Source organism: Amphiprion ocellaris, chromosome 10 (genome assembly GCF_022539595.1).
Source record: "Amphiprion ocellaris isolate individual 3 ecotype Okinawa chromosome 10, ASM2253959v1, whole genome shotgun sequence".
NCBI classification, from domain to species: domain Eukaryota; kingdom Metazoa; phylum Chordata; class Actinopteri; family Pomacentridae; genus Amphiprion; species Amphiprion ocellaris.
The window spans coordinates 33655906-33670057 of NC_072775.1; the positions used below are offsets into that span (position 1 = coordinate 33655906).

At 39.3% G+C, this 14152-nt stretch overlaps 1 protein-coding gene across 4 annotated transcripts in view; it reads left to right on the top strand.

Annotated features, from left to right (window-relative positions):
* The window catches only part of rasal2 (RAS protein activator like 2), a 109136-nt gene that overhangs the window by 46020 nt on the left and 48964 nt on the right, over positions 1-14152 (top strand). For 3 of the 4 annotated variants that reach the window (XM_055014491.1, XM_055014490.1, XM_055014492.1), the window contains exons 2-3: positions 712-839; positions 4253-4376. In XM_055014491.1, coding sequence (XP_054870466.1) covers positions 712-839; positions 4253-4376 — 252 coding nt within the window. Of the gene's footprint in view, positions 1-711; positions 840-4252; positions 4377-12638; positions 12920-14152 lie in introns of those variants that run through there. The other variant, XM_023295128.3, reaches the window with a different exon arrangement.

Genomic DNA, 14152 nt, shown 5'->3' on the forward strand with positions numbered 1-14152 from the left:
ATATTCAACTATCTCCATGTTTCCTCTCTACTCTGCTCATCATCTGTAGAAGATGTTTCACCATGCTGAATGTATCTCCAACAACCCGCTGCTCTGTTCACTGTTTCTGAGCTGAGCTGCATTTATTTTATTCATCTAGTTTGTAGGTTTTGTGTCTCACATATCTTGTTTCTATCCTTTTGTATCTTATTTTTGTTGGTTTCTGGGCCGTTTTTATTGTTTTTGTGTCTCATTTCTGTCATTTTTTTGTTGTTTTTTGTCATTTTGTACCTTATTTTTGTTGCTTTGTGTCTGTTTCTGGTGTTTTTTTCTCCACATACTTTAGATATTGAACTATTTCCATGTTTCCAGCCTCTTAATGCTTCAGGGATTAATTCCCTTTAATATTTATGGAGATGAAAGTAGCAAGAAGCTACAGACGGTGGTGTTTTCTCTTTTTTTGACACCAGATCTCTTTATAGCAGCCAAAATATGAAAGTTGAGCTCAAACCACCAGTGAAAATATGGTAGAATTACATGTTCTCTTATATCTAGACTTGTGCTGGTTTTCCTTTCTATAAATGAAGACGTTTCCTCCATAAACTGGTGAATGAAACCTTCAGTCATCACGTCTGGCTTGTATCTTTAGACTTCCTTATTATGTGAAACCTGTCGGTTGATTATCAGATGTTTGCTGTTGAGTAAAACCCTTCATCTTGTTTCTGTTGTCAGATGTCAAAGGTCCTCCGGCTCACCGGTTCTCCTGCGGTCAGAGTCCGTACACCGACAGCAGCGCCTGGGAGAGGAAGTTCTGCATCCTGACCGACAGCCAGCTGATCCTCCTGAACAAAGACGACGAGGTGAGGAACCACAAGATGATGACACTTAAATAAAAAATGATCTCGGACTGCATCAACTCTCAATGTCTGCGTTAATATCCAGATTTTTGTTGTTTTAGCATTTTCGTATCCAGGTTTTTGGTGTTTTTTTTGCTTTAATATCCAAACTTTTGACATTTTGGTTCAATAGCATTCAAGTTTTTGACATTTTTGTGTGATAATATTCAGGTTTTTGACATTTTAGTGGTTTAATATTCATGTTTGTAATGGTTGCTACCTTAATATCTTGGTTTTTTAGTGTTTTAATGTTTGAATGTCCAAGTTTCTGACATTTTACCACCATAATATTCAGGATTTTTACACTTTGGTGTGATAATATTTAAGTCTTTGGCATCCTAGTGCGTTAATATTCAAGTTTGTAATGTTTGCTAGCTTAATAACTACCTCAGTATTTGATTGAACAGTAGAGTATCTCCTTTCATGAAAAATTAGAAACAAAGACTATTTTAAAAATACAGGCCCTGGAAGTGAAAACTCAATGAATAAAAGAAGTGAATACACCTTCATGCCTGCATCATGGCTTCATGTGGAAAAGAATTAACAGAGGAGCAGAAAAATCTGTACGACTTCACAAAGATGGAAAGGGATCCAGGAAGATCCACTAAAACTCTGAAATGCAGTAATCAGGCGGTATAGAAGGAGCCGTTGTACCACTAATCATGGAGAACATTGTTTGGTCAGATGAAGATGAATTAGTTGAGCTCAGATGGAGTCCATCACGTTTGAACCTGACCAGGACCACCACAGTGGATGTATGGTCCTGATAGTGAAGCACGGAGGTGGCGGTGTGATGATTTGAGGTTAAATTGGTGTAGAAGATGATATTTACAGATGAACGTCTGAGGATAAACCCACGATAGATTCTGTCATCACAAGTAAAAGTGGACAAATGAAGCATTGAATCAATAAGATTAGAATCTGAGTTTGTGAAAAATGTTCGGACTTTAGTCGCATTGACTTCCTGATGTTGGGCCTAAATTTTTAATATAATAAACCTGAACTGTTAGTTTTTAATTTGACATCTGAGCAAATACTCTACTGTTCAATTCAGAAGTAATCTGATTACTGTGAGGTGATGATATTGAGGTCCTTGACATTTTGATGCATTAATATCAGGTTTTATGTTCCCTTAATATCTACATTTTTTTTGTGCCTTACATTTTTTACATTTTGGTGCATTAATATTCTGGTTTTTCTTTTTGCAATCTTAGTATTAAGGTTTTTGACTTTTTAATGCTTTATTGTTCAGTTTTTTGACATTTCAGTACCTAATTATTCAGGGTTTTTCATATGATATTATGTTTTTTGACATTATGGCGCTGAAAGTATTTAGATTTTCTACATTTTGCTGTGTTATTATCCAAGTTTTTTTAAGTTTTGGTGCATTAATATTCAAATTATTTTTTTTTTTACATTTTAGTGAGTTAACATCAATAATTTTAACCTTTGGTGTGTTAATATGAAGCTTTTAACATTTCAGTGCATTAATATCCAAACTTTTGATGTTATTGTGCGTTAATATTTAGATTTTTTGACATTAGGCTCCTTTAATATTCAGATTTTTGATGTGTTAGTGCATTAATATCCAGGTTTTTGACATTTTGGTGCTTAAATATTAAAATTTTTGACATTATGGTTCATTAATATGAAGATTTTTGATATTTTGGTACATCAATATCTGAGCTTTTGAAGTTTTAGTGCATTAATATTCAGGTTTTTGAAATTTCAGTGCATTAGTGTCCAGTTTTAGGACAGTTTGTTGACTTAATATCCATAATTTTAACCTTTGGTGCATTAATGTTCAGGTTTTTGACATTTTGGTGCGTTACTATTCAGTGTTTGGACATTTTGATGTATTTATATCTGAGTTTTTGATGTTTTGATATGTTAATGATAAGGTTTTTTGACCCTATGTTGCTTTAATATTCAGGTTTTTGATGTTTTAGTGCTTTAATAATTAGGGTTTTAACATTAGGTTGCTTTAATATCCAGGTTTTTTCTGCTGTTGTTTACTGTAAGTCATGTGACTGTCCAGCAGAGACCAGGGACCTCCCATTAACCTCCCCTGTCCTCCCTCTCCTCCCCCGTCCTCCCTCTCCTCCCCTGTCCTCCCTCTCCTCCCCCGTCCTCCCTCTCCTCCCCCGTCCTCCCCCGTCCTCCCCCGTCCTCCCCTGTCCTCCCTCTCCTCCCCCGTCCTCCCCTGTCCTCCCCCTCCCCCCCGTCCTCCCCCGTCCTCCCCTGTCCTCCCGTTCTCCCCCGTCCTCCCCCGTCCTCCCCTGTCCTCCGCTGTCCTCCCCCGTCCTCCCCTGTCCTCCCCCGTCCTCCCCCGTCCTCCCCCGTCCTCCCCCGTCCTCCCCGCCTCCCCCGTCCTCCCCCCGTCCTCCCCCGTCCTCCCCCGTCCTCCCTCTCCTCCCCTGTCCTCCCTCTCCTCCCCTGTCCTCCCTCTCCTCCCCTGTCCTCCCTCTCCTCCCCTGTCCTCCCTCTCCTCCCCCGTCCTCCCCCGTCCTCCCCTGTCCTCCCTCTCCTCCCCCGTCCTCCCCTGTCCTCCCCCCTCCCCCCCGTCCTCCCCCGTCCTCCCCCGTCCTCCCCTGTCCTCCCTCTCCTCCCCCGTCCTCCCCGTCCTCCCCCGTCCTCCCCTGTCCTCCCTCTCCTCCCCCGTCCTCCCCTGTCCTCCCCCTCCCCCCCGTCCTCCCCCGTCCTCCCCTGTCCTCCCGTTCTCCCCCGTCCTCCCCCGTCCTCCCCTGTCCTCCGCTGTCCTCCCCCGTCCTCCCCTGTCCTCCCCCGTCCTCCCCCGTCCTCCCCCGTCCTCCCCCGTCCTCCCCGCCTCCCCCGTCCTCCCCCGTCCTCCCCCGTCCTCCCCCGTCCTCCCTCTCCTCCCCTGTCCTCCCTCTCCTCCCCTGTCCTCCCTCTCCTCCCCTGTCCTCCCTCTCCTCCCCTGTCCTCCCTCTCCTCCCCCGTCCTCCCCCGTCCTCCCCTGTCCTCCCTCTCCTCCCCCGTCCTCCCCTGTCCTCCCCCTCCCCCCCGTCCTCCCCCGTCCTCCCCCGTCCTCCCCTGTCCTCCCGTTCTCCCCCGTCCTCCCCCGTCCTCCCCCGTCCTCCCCTGTCCTCCGCTGTCCTCCCCCGTCCTCCCCTGTCCTCCCCCGTCCTCACCTGTCCTCCCCCCGTCCTCCCCCGTCCTCCCCCGTCCTCCCCTGTCCTCCCCCGCCTCCCCCGTCCTCCCCCGTCCTCCCCCGTCCTCCCCCGTCCTCCCCCGTCCTCCCCCCGTCCTCCCCCGCCTCCCCCGTCCTCCCCCGTCCTCCCCCGTCCTCCCCCGTCCTCCCCCGTCCTCCCCCGTCCTCCCCTGTCCTCCCCCGTCCTCCCCCTCCTCCCCCTCAGGCTGCAGGTGAGGTCCAGGAGAGCCCCACTAACTCCCAGAAAGGCCGGAGCCTCCGTCGGACCGTCAGCGTCCCGTCAGAGGGTCAGTTCCCAGAGTTCCAGGCAGAGGGCGCCGCCGTGCTGGGTAAGGGGCCGCTGTGGTTACCACGGCGACACACAGTTGCTGTTGTTGTTGTTTCACTGTTGGGAGCCGAGATTAGAGCTCAGCAATGTCTGGTTACGTAACAGAGAGACGTGGATTACCTGAGAGTGTGTTAGCGTGTGTTATTGTGTATTAGAGTGTGTTAGAGTGTATTAATGTGTGTTAGTATGTGTATTAGAGTGTGTTAGTGTGTGTTAGAGTGTATTAGTGTGTTAGTGTGTGTTAGAGTGTGTTATTGTGCATTAGAGTGTATTAGTGTGTGTCATTGTGTGTATTACTGTGTGTGCTATTGTGTGTATGTGTGTGTATGTGTGTGTGTGTGTGTGTGTGTGTGTGTGTGTGTGAGTGAGTGAGTGAGTGTGAGGATTTCAGGGACATCAGAACGATGTGACGACATTCAGACCTGGAGGAGTGTTTCAGGGCCTGTATGCAGCTGTGATTTTCTATCTCTGTGAGGACCGATCGGGTCATTAATGTGGGAAGTTCAGATTAAAGTGAAATTCCTGGAAAATCCTGGAAAATTGTGGAGTTTCAGGAAGCTGGATTCAGCTCCTCTGTCCCTGCAGGAGCTGCTTCCAGCCGGTTTCTGGACTCCAAACAGTTTCTGGGCGTCTGTTTGTTTGCTTATGGCACATTTTTCCTCACAGTGAACTCAGTTATGACTGAAGCTCAGAAATGTGTTCAGTTAGAACGAGATGAATAAGAAAAACGATCTGAGTGTTTAAAAATGTAATGTTTAGTGAAAAGGACCAGAACCATGTTTTATAATGCTTTAATATCCAGAATTTATAATTTTTTTCCATTAATATGCAAGTTTTTGGTGTGTTTTTTTCTTTAATATTCAAACTTTTGACATTTTTGTTCATTAATATTTTGCTTTTTGACATTTTGTTGCATTAATGTTCAGGTTTTTGACATTTTGTTGCATTAATGTTCAGGTTTTTGACATTTTGTTGCATTAATGTTCAGGTTTTTGACATTTTGTTGCATTAATATTCAAGTTTTTGACATTTTGTCGCACTAATATTCAGGTTTTTGATGTTTTAATACTTTATTATCCAAATTTTTGACATTTTGACAAAATTATATCCGGGTTTTTGACATTTTGTGTGATAATATTCAGATTTTTGACAACTTGAGGCTTTAATATTCAAGTTTAAAGATTTTGGTGCTTTGCTATCTAGGTTTTTGGTGCTTCTGTACTTTAATATCCAAGATTTTTATATTTTGGCATGAGAATATTCAGGTTTTTGATGTTTTGGTGCCTTACTAATCAGGTTTTTGATGTTTGAGTACTTCATTATTTCTGACATTTTGCTGGATTAATATCCAGGTTTTTGACGTTTCAGTGCTTTAATATCCAGGTTTTTGACGTTTCAGTGTTTTAATATCCAGGTTTTTGACGTTTCAGTGCTTTAATATCCAGATTTTTGACGTTTCAGTGTTTTAATATCCAGGTTTTTGACGTTTCAGTGTTTTAATATCCAGGTTTTTGACGTTTCAGTGTTTTAATATCCAGGTTTTTGACGTTTCAGTGCTTTAATATCCAGGTTTTTGACGTTTCAGTGTTTTAATATCCAGGTTTTTGACGTTTCAGTGCTTTAATATCCAGGTTTTTGACGTTTCAGTGGTGTACACATACAGATCTTTGGCTCGGTGTTTTCTTGGCAGGTCTGGATGTTTGCTCTCTAAGCTGTAATTTAAGTTCTGCTGGAGGATCTAAACTCTCCAGACTCCTGGCAGGTGGATGTTTGTCTCTGCTGCTGTAATGAGGCGTTCGGGTGCAGCCTGTAATTTTGCAGCTCTGTGTGGGAACGTCTGCTCTGCTGGGGAATGTGAGAGGACAAAGCGTCCAGTGTCCGACCCTCCGTCCTTCTGACCCCGATGCCCCCCATGGGACGCCGAGGGGCTTCCTGCCCAGAGCTGCAGGGGTCCACAAACCGGGTCGAGTCTGTGGGGAAGAAAGTTCTGAAGGCTTTAGACGCGTTTATTGATCAGTCAGAGGAGCGATTGGAAAGTCCTGCTCAGCCAACCAGAGAGACTCATTCATTCATTCATTCATTCTCTGACCCCTTAATCCCCCTCACCCCGCCTCACCCCGCCTCACCCAGCGGCCGAGGGGAGGAGGTTATTTATATGTTAATCTGCCCAGTCCGCCCACACAAACAGGCCTCCAACAACCAGTTTAAACTGGGATTAAATCAACTGTGTCAGCATGTTTCTGTACTGGTTTAATACTGGATTTATACTGGGTTTAAACCACTTTAACACTGTGGAGTAATGGTTTCATCTCAGCGGCAATACTAGGCTCATACTGTTTTTTAAACTGGAACTTTACTGTGTTTGATGGATTTATACTGGTTTTAATGTCAATTTATCATTGTTTTACTGTTAGATTTATACTGGGTTTGATACTGGTTTCTAATTTTGGATTTGTACTGGTTTTCTTAGTGGAATTTGCAGCAGTTTCTTTTTGTAGATTTATCACTGATTGGCTTTCATATTCAGATTTTTTGACATTTTAATGCATTAATGTCAACATTTTAAAAATTTTTGTGTGATAGTATTCAGATTTTTAATATTTCGCACTTTAATATACAGTCATTTGATGTCTTAATACTTTCATATCAAGTTTTTGACAATTTGAGAGAATAATATCTGTTTTTGATATTTTAATACATTGATATCCACATTTCTGACATTTTTGCACAGTAAAATCCAGGTTTTTGATGTATTTGTGTGAAAATATTTAGATTTTTAGTATTTTAGTGCTTTAATATCCACATTTTTGACAACTTCAGGCTTTAATGTCCAGTTTTTTTATGTTTTAGTACTTTATTATCCATATTTTTGACAATTAAGCAGAATAATATCCAGGTTTTTGACATTTTTTTGCAAAAAGATTTGTTTTGACATTAGAATGCATTAATATCCACATTTCTGACATTTTTGCACAGTAAAATCCACGTTCTTGACATTTTTGTGTGATAATATTCAGATTTTTGACAACTTCAGGCTTTAATATCCAAGTTTTTTTTTTAACTGGTTTTTAAACTGGGCTTTTACTGTGTTTGATGGATTTATGCAGTTTTTATTGTCAATTTATCATTGGTTTACTATTAGATTTATTCTGGGTTTGATACTGGTTTCTAATTTGTTGCTCATACTGGTTTTCTTAGTGGAATTTTACCGTGTTTAGTGTTGGATCTGTAGAGGTTTTAATGCTGGATGATTTATTATTGGTTTAATTCTAGATTTACAGTGGGTTTAAGGCTAAATATTTACTTGATTTGATGTTAAATTTGTGTAGATTTTATTCTGGGTTGATTCTGAATTTATTCTGAGTTTGCAGCTGTTTTTTGTAGGTTTTTCACTGGTGTAATATTAGATTTTTGCTGGGTTTGATGCTGGATTATGGATTTTTACTGGTGTTTGATGCTGGATTTCTGGTGGATTTCTAAAGGTTTTTATGTTACATTTACCATAGGTTTATTTTACACTTATACTGGGTTTTACCTTGGATTTTTCTGTTTTGATGCTTTGGTTAATACTGGACTTATACTTAGTTTAACTCTAGTTTCATACAGGTTTAAATACCAGATTTATAACAGGTTTACACTTGTTTCTAATTTAGGATTCACACTGGTTTAATGTTGGATTTCTAGAGGTTTTAAAGCTGATTTTAAGTCTAATTTTCATGGTTTAAGGCTGGATTTCTACTTGGTTTGATGCTGGATTTATGCTGGTTTTTAAAGAATTATTTGTTCTTGTTTTTACTGGTTTAGATTTTGAATTTAACTGGATTTCACTCTGAGGTTGAGAAATGTGTGATGAAGCTGACGAAACTTTTCAACACTAAACTGATGACGTAGAACTAGACAGAGAAGTAAAATAACGCAACAGGAAACTAGACACTCATTTATTACCCACTTCTTCTTCTTCTGCTTCTTGTTCTGCTTCCTCTGGCATTTTGTTTGCACTCAGTGACAGTTTCTGGATAATTTCAGTCCCGTGTTGTCGGTCTAATTACAGTCCTGGCTGACTGCTGGTTAACCGTCTGAACTCCACGTCTCCACGGCGGCCGTTTCCAGGTCGGGATGTCGGCCGACGAGGTCGCTGAAAGTGATCCTCGTGTGAAAGCGGCCGGTCGTCACGCCTTCAGATTCTTACCTGCCGAGCCCAGGTGACTCCCGGTCAGGCTGCTGGTCACGACATCTAGAAATCAACCAGTCGCGCCAAAGAGACTCTTTCTTTATAATCAGAATCAGAAAGCCTTTATTACAAAGTGAGTACACACAAGGAATTTGACTTGGTGCATAGAGAGCAGTGCCTAGCAACAACAACAGACAGTAAAAGAATAAAGAAACAAATCAAAATCTGAGAATTCTAAATAAGAAATGCTACACGTATAAGTATACGAAGTACTGTGTAGAAGTAAGTGTAAAACCATGGTAGTAAAGTAGAATATTATTTAAATTAGGATACAGACTGAGTTATTTAAGTCCACTGCTGAAGATTCCTGGATTTGGAAGAGACTAATCCATTATTCTTCAACTACTGAATGAATCTTCAAGTGTTTTCATGGTCAGTTAGTTGGTTTGGATCACTTGATTACAGTGATTGCAGCTATCTTTAGTTATCTGTGAAAGTAAGGGGTTAAAAATGACTTTACTTGCATTGGAGCTGCTGCAACTTATCTGTTAGTTGTCAACTATTGAATGAATCTTCAACTGTTTTGATAAGATTGGGTCATTTGATTGCAGCGATTGCAGCTATCTTTAGTTATCTGTGAAGGTAAAGGGTTAGAAAGTGACTTTGGAGCTGCTGCGACGAATCCATTAGTTGTCAGCTGTTAAACTGATCTTGAACTACAGGGGGTTCTTGACTTACGTCTGAATTCTGTTCCTATGGTGCATCGTAAAGCGAGTTTCGCCATAAGTCGGAACTCATATACGTATATCAGTACCTATGTCACTCAGCTACACTAACACGGTGGTAAAATCATGATCTAGGACATAAAAACTCTGTACAGTAAAAATCAGAGGAGTCTGACTTATGCTTGGGAGCCATAATGAAGGGCAAAAAGTTAGTGAATGTAGCACAATCCAAGGTGGCGTACAACCAGAGTGGAAACAAAATCGTCTTATATCACCGTGTGACGACGTATTCATCTGCTCCGTTCACCAACTAGTTCCCACGCGAAATTTCTTTAAACATTGTAAATGTCGGAATGATGGAACAAGACTTTCTGAATAACTTTATGGGCGGCGTAACCATGAAACATCGTAGGTCCAGGACATTGTAAGCCGAGGACCTGCTGTATTTTTATAATCCATTCATCGCTTTGGGTCACTTGATTGCAGATATTTTCTGGATTCTTCCCTTATTTTTGACATTTTATCTAATATCTTTGGGTTGTGGACAAGACATTGGTCACCTTTTCTACCATTTTGTGACTGTTTAGAGACCAAACAACTAGATAATTCAACGGGAAGGTGACTTTACTTTGCTTCAGAGCTGCAACGAGTCCATTAGTTGTCAACTGTTAAATTCATCACCAGCTGTTCTGATAATTGATTTATTGCATTGGGTCTTTTTGATTACAGCGTCTTAAATGACTATTTTCTGGTTTCTTTCCTTCTGTATGACAGTTAACCTAATATCTTTGGGTTATGGACAAGACATTTGTCATCTTTTCAACCATTTTCTGACATTTTAGACACCAAACGACTAGTCGATTTAACGAGAAATAACCAACAATGAAAATCGGCTTGCGTTTCTAATTTTATCCTTAGTTGTCTTCAATGAAAAAGGTTAAAAAGTGACTTTACTTTGCTTCAGAGCTGCAACGACTAATCCAATAGTTGTCACCTATTAAACTAATCTCCAAGTATTCTGGTTAATGATTAATCACTTAATTCAGGTGATTTAATTGCAGTGATTACAGCTTGTTAGATGTGATTGCAGCTTCTAAAAAAAGTATTTTCTAGTTTCTTTTCTCCTAAGGTGAATAATTTTGGGCTATTGACAAAACAAGACAATCGTCATCTTTTCTACCATTTTCTGACATTTTAGCGACCAGACAACTGAATGATTCATCAATAAAATAATCAGCAATGAAAGGAAACTTAAGTTCCAGCCGTAATGTGTTAATAGGTAGTTGTCCTCAGTGAAATAAGAAGTGGTTTAATTTGCATTGAAGCTGCAACGATTATTAAATATTAAATTAATCTACAGCTATTTTTAGAGTTGATTAATCAATCTGGGTAATTTGATTACAGTGATTACAGCTTATTAAACTTGATTTTCTGGTTTCTTTCCTCCTCTGTGGCAGTAAACTGAATATCTTCATGTTGTGGACAAAACAAAACTTTTCAGAAACACTGATTTATGTTTTTCACAGTTTTCTGACATTTTAGAGACCAAACAACTGATCGATTAACAGCTTCTAACACAGAAATATCACATCTTCCAATTTAAACTGCATTTAAAGTCTGTGCTGCCCCAAGGAGCCTGAAACTGTTTGGATAAATAAGCTGTAAAACTTTAATTTGATGACTTTACAGGGTGTAAAAGATAATTATTCAAACATCAAAGCTGGTCTGGTTCACTTCTTGTGTTATTTGTCTCCATTTTCTTGTATTTATGAGTTAAAACTGGTTTTATTTGTGAGATTTTAGCGTTAAAATGATCCCTGAGAGCTTCATTAGTATGTTTGGAATCACTGCAGATGTAACTGAAAACTTTTGTTTATAAAAACTTTGTGTTTGTTCTCACAGATTGTGTTTGACTGTTTTTGTCGGTCAGATTAGGACGTTTTTTCTCCGAACACTTTCCTTTAGTTTCCGTTAAATCTCCTCCTTCAGCGGTGAAAGCTGCTGTTTGTTTTTGTCTGACTTCATCTGTGGATCTGCTGCATTCCTGTCTGCTCCACCTGTCAGCCCCGCCACTATAAAACCACGCAGCAGCGTCGCCTTCAGAGTAAAAGCCCCTCGACGACCTGGATCCAGTCCATAAATTCCACAATAAAACACCGCTGACCTCGTAAAAGTGTCGCCCGAGGCAACGTCTCTGTCTGTTTCAACTTCATGCAGGAAGAAATCACATCAGCAGCAGTCATCAGAGCTTCATTTTTAATTAATCGATCAGATTTTATTCACGGAGCAGCTTTTATACAGATTAGTGAAGTTTAAAGTGATTTAAGAAGACAAGTTTAGATCCTAATGGAGGAAAGTAAAACTAAAATACTGAATTAAAAAGACAAAAAACATGATGATAAAGCTGCTTTTAAAAAAGATCACATTGATTTAAAAACTGCAAATAAAATTATTAGAAATTAGATTAAATTAATGTCAAAACTACATTTTAAAATAGATAAAATGCAATAAGTAAGACGAATAAAATACTCAAAACTAAAAACTAAATCTAGTGAAATAAAAAAAAGAAATAAAAAGAATAAAAAGACAAAAATATGATGACAAAGCTGCCTGTAACAAAATATATCAAACTGATTTGAAAACTAAAATAAAATAACGAAAATGAGAAGAAAATCGTCAAAGCTACATTTTAAAATAGATAAAATACAATAAAAAGACCAATAAATTAATCCAAACTAAAGACTAAAACTAGTAAATTAAAACTTTAAAAAAAGACTAAATTTAAAAAATGAATAGAAAGACAAAAAATCACAATGACAAAGCTGCTTTAAAAAAAATCTAATTGATTAAAAAAAATGATATTGTCAAAAATACATTTTAAAATAGATAAAATGCAATTAAAAAGACAAACAAAAAATAATCCAAACTAAAGACTAAATCCAGTGAAGTAAAACGTAATAAAAAGAATAAAAAGACAAAAAAAAACATGATGACAAAGCTGTTGAAAATAGATCAAATGCAACTCTAAAAGTATTCCCAGTAGGAAGGTAAAACTTTGCATTGCTTCTTTAAATATTGTAACGTTATTAAAGATCCAACAGGAAGTCACACTTTTTGCTTCTCTTCACCTCAGACAGTTTAGAAATCTTTCCTCTGAGTTTATTAAATATCTGCAGTCAGACATTAACTCACAGACTTCATTAATAATTTATAATAACTGCTGTTATATTTGACTTTTAGTTTATTGCATTATTTTTTACTTTACATCGCTCTTTGTTTTGTCATTTTAACAGATTTATCTGCCAGCCGATGTTTTTACTGTGAAATGTGTAAAAAAAACAAAAAAACAAAAAAAAAACAAAAACGGTATAACTACATGAACACTTTAAATACACAAATTAAAAGATAATCCAGAACGCGGTGTCTCATTTGCAACTCAAAGCCACAAAGTATTAAACGTATTTTTCAAAATAAAGCCTAAAAATATCACCTGAAGCTGATTTCTGCTCCATGCTCGCTCGGAGCTTTATTGTGAAGGTCCGGGCGGAAGTGTGTGTTGCTGCTGTTGTGTGTTGGTGTGTGTGATCGGGCTGAATGAGTTGGACTCGGCTGAAGACATGACGGAGAGTCTCCTCATGGACTTTCTGGGTGAGTCTCTGTTTCTAAACTCCGACCCGACCTCCGGAGCTCGGACCCCGGCAGCAGGTCGATCCTCTGCCCGCCTCTCCGCTCACCTCCTCCGGCTTCACTCGGTCGCGAAATCCGCGTGAAGCGCTGCAGAACGTCGCTGCAGCTCCGGCCGCAGCGGGGATGAGAAACTCCGGCTAAAGTTGGTTCCTGTGTCCGCTGCACAGAGAGGTTTGAGGAAAACGATCAGTAATCGATCAGTCAGTCCATCGATCCGGATCAGGAGAGTTTATCTGTTGGATTAAACGAATCAGAGCCTCATAACAACTGATTTACTTCACTCAAACTGTTATTTTATTTATTTAGGTGTCTCTATTTAATATAAAACTTAGAATAAAACACAAAAAGTAGCTTTAGATGAACCAGCAGGTCAATAATAATCTAATAATTTGTTAGATTTAGGTGAAAACAGTCATTTGTTGATCAGAAATCAGGATCTAAGTGCTGTTTTGGTTTAATTTTGGTGGAATATTACATTTAAACTGCTTTTATGTCTGAATTTTAGCAGGTTTAATGGTGGATTTTAATGTAGATTTGTCTATTACTGGATTTCTACTGGTTTTACACCGTTTTCTAATTTATAATTTATTACATTGTTGGGTCTTTACTCGGTTTTATTCTGTATTTATACTTGGAATGACGCTGGTTGTGTCACTAGATTTATACTGTTGGGTTCATACATGTTTTTTATGCTTTTTTGGGGTTTAACGTTGGATTCATGCAGATTTTTATCATATTAACTAAGTTTAATCCTGGATTGTGCAATTCTGCATTCGTTCTCCAGTTAATAGTTTAAAACTGGTTTAAATACTGGATTCATGCTGGGTTTTACTCTACATTTTTACTGGGTTTGTTGTTGGATTCATTCAGATTTTACAGTAGGTTTGTCATAGAAACTGGTTTTAACTGTGGATTAATCCTGGATTTATCCTGGATTTACATGTTGAGCAATTTCTGTGTTCATGCTGCAGTTAATACAGGATTTGTCAACAGTTTAATTACTGGATTCATGATGAGTTCAAACTGGTTTCTTCTAGTTTTTATACAAGAGTTTTACTACTTTTGATGTTGACTTTTTACTGTTTTATTGGTTGAATTCAAGATTTATAGAAGGTTTGTTGCTCGGTTAATGATGGCTTTACCTTATCTTGTGTTAGCTTTTACACAACATTTATGCTGGTTTCAATCGTGAAT